This window comes from Notechis scutatus, chromosome 13, assembly GCF_049901735.1.
Source record: "Notechis scutatus isolate UNSWTSFEM ecotype Mainland chromosome 13, rNotScu1.2, whole genome shotgun sequence".
Lineage (NCBI taxonomy): Eukaryota > Metazoa > Chordata > Lepidosauria > Squamata > Elapidae > Notechis > Notechis scutatus.
In genome coordinates this window covers 13158653-13178076 of record NC_142021.1, presented here as the reverse complement: position 1 = coordinate 13178076, position 19424 = coordinate 13158653, and the positions used below count along the sequence as shown (strand labels likewise).

At 55.5% G+C, this 19424-nt stretch overlaps 2 protein-coding genes across 2 annotated transcripts; both read left to right on the top strand.

The window, feature by feature from the left end:
- The first annotated feature begins 515 nt into the window (after positions 1 to 515).
- On the top strand, positions 516 to 9027 carry UNC119B (unc-119 lipid binding chaperone B). The gene is made up of 5 exons (XM_026688139.2): positions 516 to 777; positions 4737 to 4850; positions 5334 to 5442; positions 6199 to 6371; positions 6745 to 9027. The coding sequence occupies exons 1-5, from the start codon at positions 582 to 584 to the stop codon at positions 6855 to 6857; spliced, it is 705 nt and encodes a 234-aa protein (XP_026543924.2). The 5' UTR covers positions 516 to 581; the 3' UTR covers positions 6858 to 9027.
- Positions 9028 to 10496: 1469 nt separating this feature from the next.
- On the top strand, positions 10497 to 18230 carry ACADS (acyl-CoA dehydrogenase short chain). The gene is given in 11 exon segments (XM_026688137.2): positions 10497 to 10566; positions 10720 to 10850; positions 11840 to 11989; positions 12122 to 12233; positions 14271 to 14422; positions 14792 to 14962; positions 15045 to 15140; positions 15142 to 15183; positions 16521 to 16616; positions 17289 to 17345; positions 17528 to 18230. Coding segments are annotated over 11 exon segments (1215 nt in total). The 5' UTR covers positions 10497 to 10511; the 3' UTR covers positions 17681 to 18230.
- Positions 18231 to 19424: the final 1194 nt, after the last annotated feature.

Below are 19424 nucleotides of genomic sequence, written 5' to 3'. Positions count from 1 at the left end.
AAGGTGTGTTTTCACTCCTCTGCCCAATTCTGTTATCGAATCCGCTTTAGGACAGTCTCAACTTTGAACGAGGACTTCAACTCCCAGAATTCCCCAGCCAGCAAGTCCTGCAGGCTTAAAGTTGCCAAGGGTGGACACCCTTTGAACGTTGCGTGGACTTCAACTCCCAGAACTCCCAAGCCATCACGCGGGGGGGATTCTGGGAGTCGGAGGTTCTTTTTCCAAAAGGCAACCGGGCTGTTTTTTTTCCCTTTGAGGCGGTAGAGGCGCTAGGCTGCTCCAAAGAAACCGTCTCCCGAGGCGACGGGTTGGGAAACGGCTCCAATGGAGCCGCTGGAGGCCACCCCGCCCGCCCGCCGGCAGAGGCTGCCCCGAAGGAGCCGCCCGGCGGGGAGAAACCGAGCGGGCTCGGGGCGGGCCGGCACCGCGCGAGGAAGGGGGCGTGGCCGGCCGGCCGTTTCTAGGGGCGGCGCCCTCCCCTTGATAGGCCGCGCGCCCCGCCCCTCCGCTGCCATGGCTACCGGCGGGCCCGAGGGAGAGGCGGCGGCCATCTTGGCAGCGGCGGCGGGGCCGGCCCGGCGATGAGCGGCTCGAAGCCCAGGGTGGCCGCGGCCGGGCCCGGCGGGGCGCTGAGTCGCCTGCGCGGGCAGAGGAGCTCCAGCGCGGCCAATGCGCCTCCGCGGGCCGCCTTGCCGCCTCCGAGGACGGAGGCCGAGCTGCTGGCGCTGGAGGCGGTGCGGCCCGAGCACGTCCTGGGACTCGGCCGCGTCACGGAGCGTGAGTAGCCAGCCGCCTCCCCACAGCCCCCTCTGGGCCGCGGGTCCGCTTCCCTTCGCCCGGAGCATCCCCGGGGGAGGTTCCCGCCCGCGCTGCGGCCTCCTGGGCGGGGAAGGAGGCCTGGTCAGCTCCATCCTTGGGGGCGGGGGAGGAAGGACCGGAGCCTCTTCAAAAGGCCCCCGGTTCCCTTTGCCCGCTCCTGGAAGCTTCCTCGCCGCGTGTGGAAGTGGCCTTCGGCCGGTTGCTCCCCGAAGGCGGAGTCCGTCGGTTGGGGGCGCCCTCAGGGCATCGGGAGGGTCCCTTTGGGCGTTTGTTTCCTCAGAGAAACGGAGGGAGGGGCTACAATGGGCCTTTCGGGGGGGAGGGTCACCCACAAGGCCCGATGGCAAACAAAGGTCGGGGGAGGGGAGGGTCTGCCGGCTTTTCTGATCCCGAACCAGCGCCCCCCATCCCTCCCCCTTCTCCTCCGAGGCCTTTGGGGCAGCCAAGCTCCCCCCATGCAGAAGCTCCCTGACGTCCAAGATGCTCAGCGCTCTTTGGAAAGATGGAGCCCCCCCGTGGACTTCAACTCCCAGAGTTCCCTGGGGAAGCCTTCTGAAAAGTTGCCACGGTGGGAGGGAGCCCCTCCTCAGAGGGAGGGTCCCTGGCAGCTGGGAGTCAGACTCATCACAGGGGGCTTCGCTTGAGATGGATTTGGCTGGCTTGTCCCTGCATGACCCGGGCAATGCCAGCTTCAGCAGCCCCCGTCAGGGTGCCCACCGGGCATCTTAACTAAGGTTAGTAGTGGGAGGCGGCTGCTGGTCATCCGCTTCAGCTGGACCTTGCTCAGCTTCAGCTCTGTTCCAGCTCCCCTTGTCCTCCTCCCCATGTAGGCCAGGGGTCTCCAACCTTGGCAGCTGTAAGCCTGGTGGACTTCAACTCATTGCCTCCTGTGACGATGTAGCGGCTGTTTAGCCCACCTGGGTTTATTCGCAAGCATTGCCATTAAATCTTAAAAAGCCGTGGTGGGTGTTTCTTTAAAATAAGTAAAATTTAATGTTCAAAGCACTGTTTTTTCCGACTTGGCAACTTTAGGATGTGGGGTCGTCGACCTTTGTGTCTGTACTTTGCTTAGAAATAAGAACGTAATAAACAACCACTATTACTGCTGACCCCTGCGCATGTGCAGAGTGCACTTTCTTCAGCTCCTACTTGCTGGTCCTTGGCTCCCTTGCTTTCTCCGCGTCTGGACTTCAGTGTCTGCGGCTCACCAGCCGCAGCCTGGGGGCCTTGGAGGAATCCAGCCCTGGTGCTTGAAGAGTGCTTAAAGACCATCTATTCGGGCCCATTGGGATTCCAAACTGAAGCATCCCCGAGGGACGGAGCCCTTGGCTTGGGCATCAAGCTGCTCTCGCTTATTGGAGCAATTCCATTTCAATCAGGGCCCCTGGGCAGCATCCTTCAAGCCAGGGGTCTCCAACCTTGGCCGCTTTAAGACTTGTGGACTTCAAGTCCCAGAGTTCCTCAACCAGCAAAACTGGGAGTCCGCCAGGTGACCAAGGTTGGAGACCCCTGCTGTAGGCAGTCTGTTGTGTTAGCCCAAACTTGTCAGTTCCAGAGTGTTGGTGACAGGAGTGTCAAGGATCCGACTGGGGAACCAACGCAATTCAGCACTCCCAGACGGTCAGCTTTCTCAACTCAATGGTGTACACCATTTCCGCACACATGAAAGCCAAACCAACTCTATTTCCCACTGGTTTAGTATAATTAAAGAATAGATATTCCCTTCTCCCCATGTCACAGGCCACATTGTCCAATTAGGTGTTCTGGCGTCTCCCTGGTAACCTTCCCAGTCTCTGACCAACACCTGTTGAGATGACCTTGGTTCCCCCGGGAGGATCGGTTGTTTTCGTCTGGTCTGACATTCCAAGTTTTCCCTCCCCCCATACATAGGGTGGCAAGCTGAGAAATGAAAAGATGGCTGCAGCAGCCCAGATCCGTTTCGAAGTTGACGGTAACTTCAGTGGGATCCCTTGCAGCTTTGGGCAGTGTCTCTTTTTCTTTGCTTAGAGTTACACCAAAGGCAATGTGTTTTGTTTCATTTTGCTGCTTGTTCCTGGATCCATTTTGGCAACTCATAAGGAGCCCAAAATAGTTGAGCTCTGAAGTGGGGAAGGGGCAAAAGTTCCTTCAGTCAATACACTGTTGCATTTGTTCCCATCAGATTCAAGGTAGATTAGCTTGCCACTAATCGGGGGCACAACTAATATGTAGTTGGGTCATCCAACACAGTGGCATCAAAGTCTGCCTTGCCAAGAGTTGTCATCTTCAAATATCATCTTTGGACTCCTTGTGCACATCCAAAACAAAGTTTTTCAAATCCCTCAAGAGAAAGGTGGTTTATGGTATGGCACAGGTGTTGCTCTGCATGGCACGGAATGCCACTGGCGCCTCCATCTTGCTCTTTCAGTCTGCTTCCTCAGAGAGACTCTCGTATTCGAGGGGTGCTACAACCTGTGGCATGAACCAAGATGGCTGAATGAACATAACCCAACCATTCATCGCGTCAGGGCATTGGAAGCAGCATCTGCATTGCTCTTTCGACTTAGTGGGAGGGACTGCTTGACTCTGTATACAACCTCTGTGTAGCGTTCGCAGAAATCGAAAAGGCACCTCAACAAGATCATGGAAGACAGTGTGCCAAGACACAACCTGGGGACAACCAACTCCTCAGGCTTTGAAACAGAAGCCTTGGCCGCTGCACTTGTATCTTTTTTCTGGCACATGTTGAAACCGTAAACCTTTAAGAAGTCGTTGCCACAGGTCTACGTCCCTTTCATGCTTGTGGCCTATCTGGGATTCATACTATTTTTGATTTTTGCATTATTGACACGAATAGTAATTGCTGGTTGATGTACGCGTGCCCTCAACACGCAGGTAGACAGCTGCACAAAGACTCCCTGATTCTGTATGTCAATCTGGATTGCCAACATTTGAAGGGGTGCTACAAGGAAGAGGAAATAAATGTAAAATTGGAGAAGAAAGAACAGATATTCACTGGATCCTTCCTAAGCAGTAGCTGCTGTTTAGGAAGGATCCAATGACTATGTCAGTTAACAAGAACCACAGGGACATCAATTGTTAAGTGAGCTGTCCCTGATTTTATTATCTATCTTTGTCATGGCCATTAAGTGAATCACACAATTACAACCATGGAGACACTTCAACAGTCATAAATGCAAGGACCAGTCGCAACTCAATTTTTCAGATCTATTGCAACTTCAAATGGTCATTAAACCGAGGATCATAAATCTAACTAGTAGAGAGCAGATTTAGCTGGTATGTAGGGCTGGTGGTCTTTGTAAAGTCACAAAGTATAACCGTGTTTTCCCTGATTTTTGTGTAACGAGTTTGGCTTACACATCCTCCGTTTACCTCCCTCTTTCTCCTTCCACATTGTAATACAAGATGACGGAAAAGAAAGTCAAAGTAGATTATGATCTATAATTCTTTGTACTTAAAATTAGGTCTTTTTGGTTCTGGCATGAGCTAGGTTGCACTTACTTAGATTTAGGTAGAGTGCTTGTGTTAATCACCTCTTGACCAGTTGTAACTGTTCTTTTACATTTCTCCTGTCTTGGCTGAATAATAATTTTGGTGCCATTAGGGAGCTTGATAATTATGTTGCTCCGTTCTAAATCCAGAGGGTTTTTTGGGGGGGGTGTAGAATCCCTGCCGTGATGCTTGCGTCTCTCTCTGTCTTACATCCTTCCACTGATTCTTCTCCTTTAACCGGGTGCCTCTCTTGGCCGCATAATTTGTCAGGAGTCTTGGGAGAGACTTCCTAGTATTGTCCACTGCTCGCTTCCTTGCCCTGAATGCAAAGGCCCTTTTGGTGAGTTGGTCCAGGCAGCCTCTCCATTGCCTCCCGAATTTTCAAGGTTGCCTTTCATCATCCCTTCTGTTTTCCTCTCTTCCAGATTACCTTTGCCGACCCGAAGACAACATCTACAATATCGACTTCACCAAGTTTAAAATCCGGGACCTGGAGACTGGGACGGTGCTGTTTGAAATTGCCAAACCTTCAACTTTAGGTAAGTTACTTTGGGTGTAAAGTAATGGGGTCCCGTTCTGAATTGCAAGACCCAACTCGTTAAAAATTCCAGGAAGGGCGTTTTGCTTCCTAATGGTAGTTAAGACGCTGGTCTCACAGTCCCTAAATCTGTGCTTCCTCTTCCTCTGTCATCGCTCTTGGGACGATTTGTTTCCTTCAGACCTTTCTGGGTTCCGTCCATTATTCCAGGTGCCCACAAAGACTTCTGTCCCAACACTTCACCCACCTAAGCCAAGCCACGTTTAGCTTTGTTAGCTCAGTCCAGCAAGGCTGCCTCGGTTGCTAGTTCCGCAGTTCCTGCTGCTGACCTTGATTTTGGCCGTATTGCAGAGGCAGCCCCAGAAGGCTGAGACCTGGAAGGGCAGGCGACGGCTGCGGGGCCTTCCTGGAGTGGCCCCACTTCCAGAAGGGCAGGCCAGTGAGAAACCCCTGCTGAATTTTCTTTAACCGTTAATCCCTGCAGAGCAAGAGGACTACGAGTGTGACCTTGGGGAGGTGGACAGCAGCGCCGGACGCTTCGTTCGCTATCAGTTCACTCCGGCCTTCCTGCGCCTACGGACCGTTGGGGCAACGTGAGTCTGGGCAGGGGATGAGGGGGGCGGGACCACACAGGGCGGCTGGGGGCTGCTCACCACCAGCCACAGAAGCACAGTCAGGCTGGGTGAAAAGCAAGTTCAGCACTTCTAAAAGAGCACAAAGACAGACAGACAGACAGACAGACAGACAGACAGAAAGAAAGACAGAAAGGAGAGGAGGAAGAAGAAGAAAGAAGGAAGAAAGAAAGAGAAAAGAAAGAAAGAAAGAAAGGGAAGGAAGGAAGGAAGGAAGGAAGGAAGAAGGAAGGAAGGAAGGAAGAAAGAAAGAGAAAAAGAAAGAAAAAAGAAGGAAGGAAGGAAGAAGGAAGGAAGAAAGAAAAGAAAGAAGAAAGAAAGAAAGAAAGAAAGAAAGAAAGAAAGAAAGAAAGAAAAGAAAGAGAAGAAAGAAAGAGAAGAAAGAAAGAAGAGAAAATCTTCAAAATCCAAGCCTGTAATTTTGCAGTTTGTACAAATCAAAAGAAGAATGTTGCTTGAGGCAGGTCTGCTGTGTTTGTTCTTTTTCCTTATTGTTCTTTCCCCTAATTTGAGTCCTGAGTTGCACCGCACTTGATGTCCCTGGGCATCCCCTTCCCAGGCCAGCCTTTCTTTTACAACCCGGGGAGAAATACGGGTCGTGATGCAGGCAGGGATCCTGCCACGGGACAGCTGGGCCCTTCAGCAGCTTGAGGGCCCCTCTAGGGCAGGACTCCAGCGCTGCCCTGCGTTCACCTCGCCCCTTTTCTCTCCCTGCAGGGTGGAGTTCACCGTGGGAGACAAGCCCGTCTCCAACTTCCGCATGATCGAGAGGCACTACTTCAGAGACCGTCTCCTGAAGAACTTTGACTTTGACTTTGGCTTCTGCATCCCCTGCAGCAGGAACACCTGTGAGCACATCTACGAGTTTCCTCAGCTTTCCGAGGACCTCAGTAAGTGCCTCTTGTGCCTGGCCGGGTGAACAGCCCCTGGGTGGGAGGCTTGGACCCAGGTGGATCCCGTGGCCCAAGCAGGGACTGACGGCTGGCTTCAGCCTGGGAGCTTCTGCGGCAGTCAGAAAATTCTGCCCTTGGGTGCCGTCACTGGCCCCACGGCCAAAGTCTTGAGGGAGACAGAAGATAAGCGGTCTTGCTTTAAATTTTCTCTGAATCCCGCAGATTCTCTCGCTGCTCCCTCCTCCCCAGGGTTTTTCAGGCTGCTTTGTGGAGCGGGCGCTGCCTGCACTGCAGGGTTGGCACCAGCGGCCTTCTCCGCCGGCTGTTTCTGGGCTGTGGCTGCCCTCCTCCCTCTCTCTTGCCCCTGCAGTACGCTTGATGGTCGAGAACCCCTACGAGACTCGCTCAGACAGCTTCTACTTTGTGGACAACAAGCTGATCATGCACAACAAGGCCGATTACGCCTACAACGGCGGGCAGTAGCCATTCCAGCACCGCCTGCGGATGTTGCGCAGGCCAGAGGCAGCCCGGCCTTGCTCCTCCTTGCCAAGCGGGAGGGGCCTCTTCTGGGACAGTAAAGGAATCCTCTGGGCCGCTCATTCCTTGCTCCATCGTGGCTTCCGTTGGCATCCTGGTCTGGTGACAAGCCCGCCAGCGGCCCCTCCAATGGACCAAGCTTGGCAGGCATCCCCTTCCTAACGCATCCCGCAGCCCAGAGAGCTGGGCAGGTGTCCGTTGCTCCGCCTCCCGCCTCCTGGCCTGCTTTGCACCTGAGTTGATGTTTGTCAGGGCTGTCCCTCTGTCTTTGGGGTCGGAGGGGCCTGGAGGGGCTCCTGGGGAGGGCGGAACTTTGCAGCATTTCATTCTGGGCCTGTTCAAGCAACCGCAACCCCTCAAGGTCTGGCCTGCGTGGTAAAGATGCGTGGGGCCCTCCAGCCAGAGGAGCAGAAGGGGGCTCCTGGCTTCTCCTACCCAGCAGCTCTCACCGGGGAGGTGGGGGCCATCCTAATTTTTCCCCTCCCTTCCCCACCCCTCGAGATTGCCGGGCAGAAGGCAAAGGCTGCAGGTGAGGACTGGCTTGGCCCTCTGGCTGCCCTCCCTGTAGACGCTGCTTTGGCAGGAGGGATGTGGGGCACCCCATGGCAGTCAGTGTCAAAGGGGGGGGGCTCCCGGGGGCAATGGGGTAGTCTAAAAGAGCAACGCTTAAGCCTCTTAGTTGGGGGGAGGGTTAGCTGCCCCCAACAAAAGAGCTTCGGGTGCAGGACGGTTTTCTCTTTTGGAGGGGGAAGGGGTCGGTTCTCGGGGTGGTCTGGGGAAGGGCTGGTGGTGAGAGTGGTGGGTCGACGCTTCCCTGGCTCTCTCTGGCAAAGTGCCTTTTTCTCCAAGGGCTCTCCCCCTCCCCCGATCCCTCACGGTTAAAACCAGGTGCCTTTGGAACGGCCCTCTGTCTGACCTGGAAGCCTCGGTTGGGCTGACCCCAAAGCAGGGGCCGTTCGCAATAACCTTCCCTCTGTGCCTTCCTGGCCACTGACTGCCCAGCAATACGAGGGGAACGGGGTACGTGTGTGGGGAAAAATGGGGTGCCTCCCTGGGGACGAGGGAATGGCCAGGCGCCCCAAGTGTGTCCGTTGGGGACCTGCCCTTGCACCTCCCTCCCACCCTCTCCCGGAGCTGCCTCTCTCCTGCTCTGCAAGGGCCACATTTCGGCCACTCTTGCTGGGCATGCAGGGGTCAGTTTGTGTTTCTGCCATGCAAAGAGTGGGGCTGCCCTTCCAAAGCAGCGTGTGATTAGAAATCCAGGCCTCCCTTTTGGGAGGGGGCCTGGGGTCAGCAGGGGGCTTCTCAACCTGCCCCAGGGCTGGAAAGGGGGCCTGAAATTGAGGTGGTGCGTTTCCTCCTTTCTAGCTCATGGAAAAAGCAAAAAGGGGGCTCCCCTATAGACTCTCCCCCCTCCCCCACCTTTGAAAGGGAAGACCGGCTGTGGGGAGACCAGCTCCCAGCAATGGGCAGCAGATGTGGCCACCTTTGTAGCCACTGGTAGTCATCCTGTCCGGAGCATGTCCCACCCGAGTACTGCTGAGGAGCAGCCGTTTGGCCGTGACTTCTGTGTGTGGGTCAAATGCTCACACACACACACACACACCCTCTAACCGTTTCCAGTTAGGCGAACTGACACACAGGCTCAGGGACTGGGAATTGCATTTCCCACGCTACGGGAGTTCTGGAATTCTGTATGCCATGATCTTATGAGGTGGGCATTTAGTGCAACAGTGCAGTGAATTTCCCAAGGGCGGGAGAAGATTGAGCACTGTGGCCAAAAGCAGCCCCCCCCCCCGCCCCGATAGTGTGGCTTTGAATTGGCCATTGGCACTTCATGCAAGGAGCTCTCCCTCCCCACACAACCTTGTGTGGCACGTGTGAAATGCACAGGAGACGGTTCCTAGTTTTTCTAATTTTCTGCCGGTATTTTTCCATAGAGAACGGCAGACGTTTCAAAAGTCCCCCCTTCCCCCCAAGTGATTTCCTTCATTGTATCGTCTCCATCATGCTATCATTTTTATATCTCCTTGATCTGCAGTAATCTAGCCGACTTGTTTGTATAAAGTGTTATTTTGTCTGAAGCAATAGTAATTAAAATAAAACCTACATTCCACTCTGGTGTTGTGTCATAACGTGGGCCTGAATTGCGTAAATTTGGATGGTGAATTTACTTGGGGGGCCTAAGAGGAGGCATCGGAAGGGCGCTGGAGGATGTCAGCATCCGCATCGCTTGGAAGAGGAACCTTTTTCAGCAGTGGTCATTAATGCTCCTATAAATAGAAAGTTATAACTAGTAGCCAGCCCAGGTTTGTTAAAAACCGATCACGCCGAGCGCATCTTATTTCATTCTTTGACGAAGTGACTGAATTAGTAGACCAGCAAAATTCTATGCTGTTGAGACACTGCAAAGAGTGCAGAAGGCAGCAATAAAGATGATTAGGAGGCTAAAACAGAAATTGGAGAAAAGGACCAGGGGGGCACATGATGGCATCTTCCAATATTTGAAGGGCTGCCATGAAGTGAAGGTTCATCCTGTTCCAAAGCACCTGAAGGCAGGACTAGAATCCAGGAGAGAAGCAACTTAGAACTAAGGAATTGGCATGGGAACAATTAAATCGTTGGAACGACTTGCCTCCAGAAGTCGTGGACGCTCCATCCCTGGAGGTTTTTAAGAAGAGACTCATCTGGAATGGCATAGGCCCTCCTCCTTGAGCAGGGGGCTGGACTAGAAGACCTCCGAGGTCCCTTCCAACTCTATTCTGACTGATTAAGGCTTCTGAAATCCTTGGGGAGGGGTGAAAATTGGATTTCTCTGTTGACCGAGGGATTTGATTTGCCGGTCCCTGTGGTCACTTTCAACTCTGGTTATTGCAAAAGGGGGAAAAGAAAGAAGTGATAGTGGAGCATATTATGGCAGCCAAGAAATCTTGTTCTACATCAGGGCTCTCCAACCTTGGCCACTTTAAGCCTGGCGGACTTCAACTCCCAGAATTCCCCAGCCAGCTGGCTGGGAATTCTGGGAGTTGAAGTCCACCAGGCTTAAAGTGGCCAAGGTTGGAGAGCCCTGTCCTAGAGGTCATCCAGAAGTGCCGAAGGCGAGGTGCATTAGGTCAATGGCAGTGCCTCCCTCGGTTGGTCTCGCTGATTTCTCGGGATCCTTTTGGAACTGAGAAGGCGCCTCCTGGCTCTCTGACCGACCCTTTCTGCGTGCGGCTTCAAAGCCCCCGAGAGCTTCTGGCCCCGGGCAAAGGATCCTGACGACGCTTCCATCCTCGGGACCGGAAGCCGCGTTGAAGGCAGGAGCCGCGGAAACCGGCCGGGAAGCCGGCGCACGCGCGCGTGTGTGTGTGTGTGTGTGCCCTCCCGGTTTCTCGCAAGGGGAATCACCCCGCTCGCCTCCGTCCCGGGGCAAAATGAGGGTCGCTGGCCGGACGCAGCCAGACCCCACCCCTCCCCGCCTGCCCGCCCGCCTCCCTCCCTCCGCTCCCCCCGTCCGCGCGAGGGCGGGGCTTGGGAGAGGCTCCGCCCAGGAGGCTCCGCAACGCCCACGTGCCCCCCCGCCCCAAGCCCCGCCCTCCCTCTCTCCGGCGGGCGGCGATGGCGGCGCTGGTGGCCTCGGCGGGGCGGCGCGGCGTCCTTGGCGCCCGCGGAGGTCGGCGGGGCTTCGGGAAGGGACCCTCCGGCTGCTCCCGGCGCCTCCCGCCCAGGGGCAGCCTACCGGGCAGGGGCGGCAGGCGGGCGGGTCTGGGTGGGCGCCCCGGCTGAGCCCCTCTCCCCCGCCCCCGTCCTCCTCCTCTTCCTCCAGCGCGGCTGCTGCACGCGGGGCTGCCCGAGACGCACCGGATGCTGCGGGAGACCTGCCGGGACTTCGCCGCGAAGGAGTTGGCGCCCCTCGCCGCGAGCCTCGACCGCGACCACCGCTTCCCCGCCGAGCAGGTGCGCGACCCCCGAGGGCGGGGAATGGGGGGGCGGAGGGGCAGCCAGAGCAACGCCCGCGGGGCCTCTCTGCTCCATGGAAGGGGCTTCTGGACGGTTCTGACCCTGGAGCCGCCTCTGAATGACTTCCAGGTAGTCCTCGACTTAGGACCATTGGTTTCGTGACCAAAGTTGCAAGGGCCCTGAACCAAGGGAGCGATGGCTCCCTTTCAGGGAGTTCAGGGGCTTGGCAGGGGTCTTGGGGTCCCCTTCGGACTATGGAGCTTCTCTGCCCTCCGGGTCACGGCCCTTGGAAAAAGCCCCCCTGGGATCCCCTTTTGCCACCTCCCATCACCAGGGAAGCCAGATTCCCTGAACAACCCTGTTACCAACTGAACAACTGCAGGGATTCGCTTAATGGCCGCAGCAAAAAAAGTTGTAAAACGGGGCAAAACTCTTTCCACAAATCTTGGCCCCTCCAGCACGGCATGCCCACCTGGGCGTCTCTGCCTCCCCTCCTGGCACTGCCAGTCCTTCAACCATGAGATGCAGGCCTTTTATTCCTAAAGTGTGAAAAACTTCTTTGCAGGAGAACCAAGCTCTCCATGTCCTGTTTTCTGCCCCTCAGGTGTGTCACCTTTTGCACTGATTTGTGTTTGCCTGGTGGTGCCATTGTTGAACTTAAGACTGCCCTGAAATACGCCTTTTTGAGAAGCAAGGAAGGGCATAAATCAGGGCTGAGCAACGGTGTCCCTTTTCCAACCAGGAGGCTTCAACTCCCGGTATGGCTGGCTCAGGAATTCTGGGAGTTGAAGTCCCAACAGGTCGTAAACGTTGGCAGAGCTGCTCAGCCAGGGCAGAAATGTTCTTGCTTGACAAGGCAGATCCTGGATCGGTGCCCTCGGCAACTGCCGCTAGCTTGATCAGAGCCAAATTGCTTTGCTAGGTTTCCACCCTGAGGGTCAAACTCTGCCGAGGCCCTTTCGTAACCTCATTCCTCCCATTTCTAGATTAAGAAAATGGGGGCGCTTGGCCTGCTAGCAATGGCGGTGCCCGAAAAATACGGAGGAGCCGGCTTGGATTGCTTGGCTTACACCATCGCCATGGAGGAGATCAGCCGCGGCTGCGCCTCCACCGGCGTCATCATGAGTGTCAACAACGTAGGTGTCCGTCCCCCCCCAACCCGACCCCAGTGGCCCTGCCCTGCCTGGAGGGGCCACGCCCCCTCCCCAGATGGTCGGAGGTGGGGAGGTCCCTGAAGGAGACTTACGGGGATCCTTTTGTTTCTTGAGTCGCTGTATCTAGGACCGGTTTTGAAGTTTGGGTCTGAAGGGCAGAAACAGCAGTGGATCCCTCCCTTTACCGGTGGGGAGAAAGTGGGGTGCTTTGCCCTCAGCGAACCAGGTAACTTGGGTGCTTGGGAGTGGCCCCCGGGCAGCCCTTTCCTTTTGGATTGGGGGCGTCAAGCTCAATTTCATTGAGCACAGCACCAGGGTTGTGTTTGACGTCGGAGGAGGTGGGGGCAGGGCTGGGTGTGACATGGGACTGGGGGGGGTGGAGACCAGTGGTGACCAAGAGCTAAGGCGGGGCTTCTCTCAGACCCTCCCTCCCTCTCATTATAATTTTCCTTCCCTTCTTTGTCCTTCCCTCTTCATTCTCCTTTCTTCTTCCTTCCTTCCCTCCCTCCTTTTTCCTTCCTTGCGCTCTTCCCATCTTTTTCTTTCCTCTTTCCCTTCCTCCTTTCCTGTCCCTTCCTGCATGCTCCAATGCAAAACGGGAAACATTTCTCCTTTGCTTTTGTTTTTAGTTTGTTTCGTCTGCCAGCGAGAACGGACTCAGGGGAGCCTGCCCCCCTCCACTCCCCCTTGCTGGCAGAGGGCTGCAGGAAGCCGTTGGCGGCCCAAAATGCTCCGTTTTCGCTGGCAGGGGCACCTTTGCTGTTTCCCGCGAGTCAGAACTAAACACCCTATGGGCCAAATCCGGCCCAGGGGCCTTGAGATTGAGAGCCCCGTTTTAGATTCTGCAGGGAGTCCTTGACTTAACTGAGCCCAAAATTTCCATTGCTAAGCAAGGCAGTTGTTGAGCGAGTTTTTCCCCGTTTTACAACCTTTCTTGCCATGGTTGTTAAGCGAATCCGGCTTCCCCATGGACTTTGCTGGTCAGAAGATTGCAAAAAGGGACTTCGTGACCCCCTGTAACTCTGCAATTTTGATCAGGTGACCATGGGGAATGCTGCAAGAGTCATAAAAATGTGAAAAAAGGTCAAAAGTCACTTTTTTCAGTGCTGTTTTACCTTTGAATGGTCACTAAATGAATGGTTGTAAGTCGAGGACTACCTGTACAGGGAAGGTTGCATATGTGTGTGTAATGTGTTATGCCATGGAGAGGAACGGAGGCTGCAAAGAGTCCCTGTCACCCCAAATTCTTGCCCAAGTCCTTGCAATTACAAACCAGAGCAGCAGTTTTGTCACCTGGACAGTTTTGTCACCTTTGTGCCCTTAGGTGGCTCTAAACTTCCCCCTCGGTGGCTCCACTTTGCTCGACTGAGCAGAAGCTTCTAGAAGAATTACAGGTGGCAATTAAGAGAGCCAGAACTGGAAGCTCCCTGCGGGGCGTTACTTCCGCTTTGCATAATTTCTTCCCAAGACCTGCACGGTTTTTTAACATCTAGCCACGTCCTGCCTTCACGCGGTTGCTTAGCCGACAGTAAGGGGCTCCCCGGAGAGGCTGCGCCCCACAAGCCCCCCTGCAGTTCAGATGCTCCTGGCACACCGTCTCCTCTGTGGCTGCCTGGCAAAGCGCCTGCTGAGCAAGGTGGAAGTTCCACAGGGTCAAGCGGAGGGTCAGTGCCCGGGAAATGCAGGATGTCAGCTCTGCCTGGTTCGTCTTGGCGCCTCACAGGCATCCTGCCATCAAAGCTGGGACTGCGGGGGGGATGGAAGGGCAATGAAGCTGTGTGTGTGCATGAATGGAAATCGCAAGTGGGGAGGGAATGACAGGTTGATAAAGTCTGAATCCAGTTTGTACCAGCGTTCCAAGGCTTTATGCGCCCTGAGAAAATAGGTGGATTACCCCAAAACATCTCAGCGTTCCCAAAACATTTTGGTGAGCTCTGGTTGGCTGGAAACTGCTCAGGGGAGGAGGGAAGGTCTACTCTGTATTTTTTGAGTGCGGGAAACGTCAGCGCTAGCCTGGGCTTACTGCAGCGAACACCTTTAGCAAAAGAACCCATTGTTTCACCAAATGGGAGTCGAGGGTCTTTCTTTCCTAAGGGATCAGATTGGGGCAGGTCTGACACAGGGCGCTGTCCACCTGGGGCAGCCAGCCAGGCAGTGCTTGCAGGAGGAGAGCGAAAGGCAGCACTCTGCCCCCTGCCCGATGCACGCGGCCTGGCAGCAGCCGCAGCGCCTCTTGGCTGCAGACGGTCTTTTTCTCTCCAAGGAAACGGCAGCGACGCTGGTGCTGCATCCACGGCGGCTCAGCTGGTGGGGGACGAGTGGGTGTTGAACGGCACCAAGGCCTGGATCACCAACGCCTGGGAGGCCTCGGCCACCGTGGTCTTCGCCACCACAGACAGAGCCCTGAAGCACAAGGTAGGCTCCGGCCTCGGCCGTGCCGGGCAGGTGGCTGGTCTCTGCCCAGGGAGAAAAGACCCTGGGAAACATCTCCAGGTGGACGAGGAATCTGGCCGGGAAGATGGTCCTCAGGCGTCCAAAGGAAGGCATGAAGGTGGGGGGAGGTCCTGACCTTTGGGGCAAGCTCCCCCCAGGGATGGCTGCTGCTGCTGGACAAAGGATGTGGGCGGGGGGAGCACTGGGTCCAGAAGCAGAGCAGGTGACCATCCTCGAGGGCTCCCTTGGGAGGAGAGGAGGCTGCGTCCCCAAGTCCTGCTGGGAGCGAAAAGCCAGCCGTGGCGGTGGGGCTCCTGCAGAGCCCCTGGGAAAGGCTGCTGTGTGTTGCAGGGCATCAGCGCCTTCCTTGTGCCCATGCCGTGCCCGGGCCTCTCGCTGGGGAAGAAGGAGGACAAGCTGGGCATCAGAGCGTCCTCCACCGCCAACCTCATTTTCGAAGACTGCCGCATCCCCAAGGAGAACCTGCTGGGGTCGCAGGGCATGGGCTTCAAGATTGCCATGGTGAGTGGAGGGGGAGGGGAGGGCCCCCTCCCAGACCCACCCTGAGTCCCATCCCCCCTTCGCCGCCTCGTCTTCTCCTCAGCAAACCTTGGACTCCGGCCGGATTGGAATCGCCTGCCAGGCCTTGGGCATCGCCCAGGCGGCTCTGGATTGCGCCGTGGATTACGCCGAGAAGAGAGCTGGCATTTGGCCATCCCATCGCCAAGCTGCAGGCCATTCAGGTAGGGGGGTGGGCAGGCCCTTCCCCTCGCGGCTTCCTCCGCTCAGTTCTTGGTGCTCAGTTCTCCTTCAAGGGCGTCTCTTTTGGAGGCCCAGAAGAGGGAGGGGAGGGGGAGTAAGGGGGCTCCTGCGGCCCAGGTGTCCAAAGAGAGGCCTCCCCCCTGCCCAGGGTGGTGCTCCAGCCCACGTCCCACTGGATGCTGGGGCTGAAGAATGCAGAGTAAGAGAGGGAGGGAGGGACCTTGGAGGTCTTCTAGTCCAACCCCCTGCTCAAGCAGGAGACCCTGGAGTTGAGCCCAAAACGTCTGTTGCTAAGCAAGGCAGCTGTTGAGTTTGGTTAAGTCCATAGTTGTTAAGTGGAGCTCTACACCTGTTAAGGTAGCAACACGGCCGTTAAGTGAATCTGGCTTCCCCATCGCTTGTCCGAAGGTTGCAAAAAGGGATCACCCAGGGCACTGCAACCGTCATAAATCCGAGTCAGTTGCCAAGGGCCTGAATTTTGATCATGTGACCAAGGGGATGCTGCGACGGCCATAAGTATCACAAGCCACTATTTTCAGTGGTGTTAGAACTTTAAATGACCCCCCCACACACACACAAAAGGTGGTCAGTGGAGGACGCCCTGTAATAGGGGAGGCAACTATGGCCGCTTCACAGGGGTGGGATTCAAAAATCCCAGCAACCGGTTCGCTGCCTGGTTGCTGGGTGGGCGTGGCTAACCAGAACTTCCTGTTTCTGGCTTCCGGTGGGCCTTCCCAAGGGTCCAGAGGCTTCCCCCGGGCCTCTGGAGGGCCACCTGAAGCTGGAAACAGCCCCATTTCCGGACTTCTGGAAGTCCCGTTTTTCCCCCTCCCAGAGCCTCTGCGCAGGCCCTGCACTTGCCTGCATCAAAACGGGCCGCATGGAGACTACGGGGAGGGGAGGGGAGGGGAGGGGAGGGCGGGGCCAGCTGGTTGGTTGAAATACCGGATCAGCGAACCAGATGTAACTTTAACATCCAGTTCGCCCGAACCGGTCCGAACCAGTAGAATCCCACCCCTGCCCCTTTGAACCAGCCAGGAATTCTGGGAGTTGGAAGTCCACAGGTCATAAAGTGGCCATAGTGGCCCACCTCTACATAACCCTATAGCATTCCCACGTGGCCTTCTCTCCCCCACCTCCAAGGAGAATGTCCCTGCTCCATCCATGGGCCTTGCAAGGGCCGCTTGGCTCTCCTTCGTGGCGTCTGCAGCTCTGAGGCACCGTCTTCCCCTCTGCTAACCAGAAGTAATGCCGGGTTAGACTCTTAGGGCTTAGTGGTAACCCCCCGCCCCCCACCGGGGGTGTTCTGTGTCTATAGTTTAAGCTGGCTGACATGGCGGTGGCGCTGGAGGGGGCTCGTCTGCTGACCTGGAGAGCAGCCGCCTTGAGTGACAACGGAAAGCCCTACACAAAGGTAATCTCCATCTTTTACCACCTGGAGCATCTTCTGAGCGGCTTGCAGGTCTTTCGAAAGGGGATAAGAATTGGGCTTTTTTAGCAGGAGTGTCCTAACTTGGCAACTTTTAAGACTTGTGGGAACCTCAGCCCCCAGAATTCCCTAGCCCTCTTTGCTGGGGCAGACCCCCAGAATTAAAAGTTCATTTCTAAAAAAAAAAAAAAAAAAAGCACGAGAATGCCAACATGTTACAAGACTTTCAGAAGGAATAAGCGGGATCTCAATAACGCCTTGATAATTGTCAATTGGGAGGGGGCACCTGTACGATCCTGCCCTGGGCCCTGAAGCTCCTCCTGGTGTAAAGGCCCCACTAAGGAAGACGCTGCTGGGATTAGCAGGGCCTGCAAGAAAGCCAAGCCGTAAACCGCAGATTCCCCTTGGCCAGTGATAGTTTTTGAGGTTGGCTTGTCAAACATTCAGAAAGTGCCTGTCTCGACTCTGCTGGCATGTCTCTCACACACACACAACCCCATTCCCCCCTGCCTGGAAAAAGAGGAAGCTGCCCTCCCACATGGCGTCCAGGGGGTCCAGAAGCCTGGCATGCTATACCAGTGACACGCATGTCATACGCGTGACCTGAGCCTCCTAGGGAGGGCTGTGCCAGGTAGCTTCTCTGCTTTCTCTCACTAGGAGGCAGCCATGGCCAAGCTGTCGGCATCCGAGGCAGCGACTTTCATCTCCCACCAGGTAAGTTCCAGGTGCTCCGATTCTTCAGGCCCAGCAGCAGCAGGAGGAGGTGAGCTGCCTTCCTGTCTTGCAAGGACAGACGGTCCCGGCAAAGCCTGGGGATTAGATGACCGGGAGACTGGCCTGGTTTGCGGAGAGCTGCTTCCATTCCACCTGTGCCGGAACCGATGGTTTTCTTTCAGGCGATCCAGATCCTGGGCGGCATGGGCTATGTGACAGAGATGCCGGCCGAGCGCCATTACCGAGATGCCCGCATCACCGAGATCTACGAGGGAACCAGCGAAATCCAGAGGTTGGTGATTGCAGGGCAGCTGCTAAAGGCCTATCGAGGCTGAAGGGGAGGACCGCTACGGAGGCCTCTGAAGAAGAGGGGTGCAGGCTTAAGCGGAGGGCACCCGCCCCTTGGCTCACCATGGAAGAGACCAGCTGGGCATCCAGCTCCTTTGATGACCACGCCTCCGATGGAGGTTGAGAGCAGGCACCTGGAACGACCAGAGGGGGGAAGGAGGACCTGGGAAACGGGTGCAGGAGGGCCTCGTATCCCACACTCACCAAAGTCCCCTAGGCTCTTGCCAAGATCTACTCTATCCTGGACCCCACGGATTCCAGTGGAGCCACATCTGCCCAGGTGCAGTTTCTCTCCGTCTTCAGTGACAGCTGAAAGAAAGCAGGTTGTTGGGAAACAGATCAGAGACACAAGATATTAACGGGTCATCCACTGCTGAAAAGTTGCTGGGGTTGGTGGCAGAGAGCAAACCGTAGCCGTTAAGAGTCCCAAGTGCCTTGTTTGTGCCCCAAAGCCAGGTTTCCTCCGCCCAGATGGAGATGCTCTCCTTGATGCAGTCCGAATTGACTATTAAATTTGAGCACTGACAGCTTGTAGTACCTTGGGGTTTAATTGTGGTCTTTTTTCGAACCCACATTCAAGGGTTCAGCCTGCTGCTTGCTAGGACCCTGAAGCGGCAGGGGGTCCCTTGCAGCTTCCCAGAGAAAGGAGAGACCCTTGATGGGCCTCCTCAAAGTGGTTCCCCTGCCTGGTGTTTCTGTCTGAACATTTAACTGAACATTTAACTGGCCCAAACTCACCCAATTGGCTTTCATGCCTAAGGCGGGACAAGAACTCGAGAGTCTCCTAGTTTCTAGCTTGGCCCTCTTTTGTTCATTTTAATTTGCTTCCCTACCATGTTCTGGAAGTTGAAGTCAACAGGTTAGTTGCCAAGGTTGAGAAACATCCTCTACCTCACCTCATCACCTCATCGCCACGTTAGCAGAGGACATTCCCAGGCTGATGACTTGGGCAGCTTCACCTTCTCCGGGGTTGGATTCAGTCAGGTTCAAAATTTTATGGTCACCATGACTGTCATGGGCTTGTCACAGGCACCCAACTCAGGAGCCTGACCACACATGGTCGTGGAGCAGAGGCAGCGCGGTTTGAATTTGGGGAACGCTGACAAGTCAGATATCACAGCCTGATGAATGTTGATCAGTCCATCTCCCCAGAGGAGAAAGGGGGCTCTGAAGAACATCTGTTGAGCATCTGGCATTCAGAGTTCAGGTGCTATCTGAGATACCAGTTGAGGTGAAGAAAACCTCTTGTGAAGTTACCTGGGATGAACCTGCAATTGTTGGTCTGAGGAAGTAGATCTTGATCCTCTAGGACACCAATTTCACCACCTCTCTTGGGCTGGATCCCTGCCTTTTCTGACCATCAGTGGAACTGCTCTCCTTGTTCAATCCCTCTGTCGGATTTGGAGAATTACCAACCAGTCTCTGATGCTTCATTCGTAGTGAAAGTTCTTGAGTAGATTGTGGGTCGGTAACTCTGGAGGAAATAGAGTTTCGGTTGATTTGTGAAACAATACCCATATTTTTTTGATAGCCTGTGTCCCTCCTGGAGTTTTCAGCAGCCTTTGATTGAATCACAGCCTCGGTCTGGGCCGTCGCCTGTGTTTGGGAACCGGTGGCACACTTTTAAGCGTGCTTGTCCTTCCACTAAGCTAAATCCAGCAAATGGTAGTGGGAGAAGTGGAGCCCTTCAGTTGTGGGTGGCTGCAATGTGCAACTCCTCCTCTACAACGT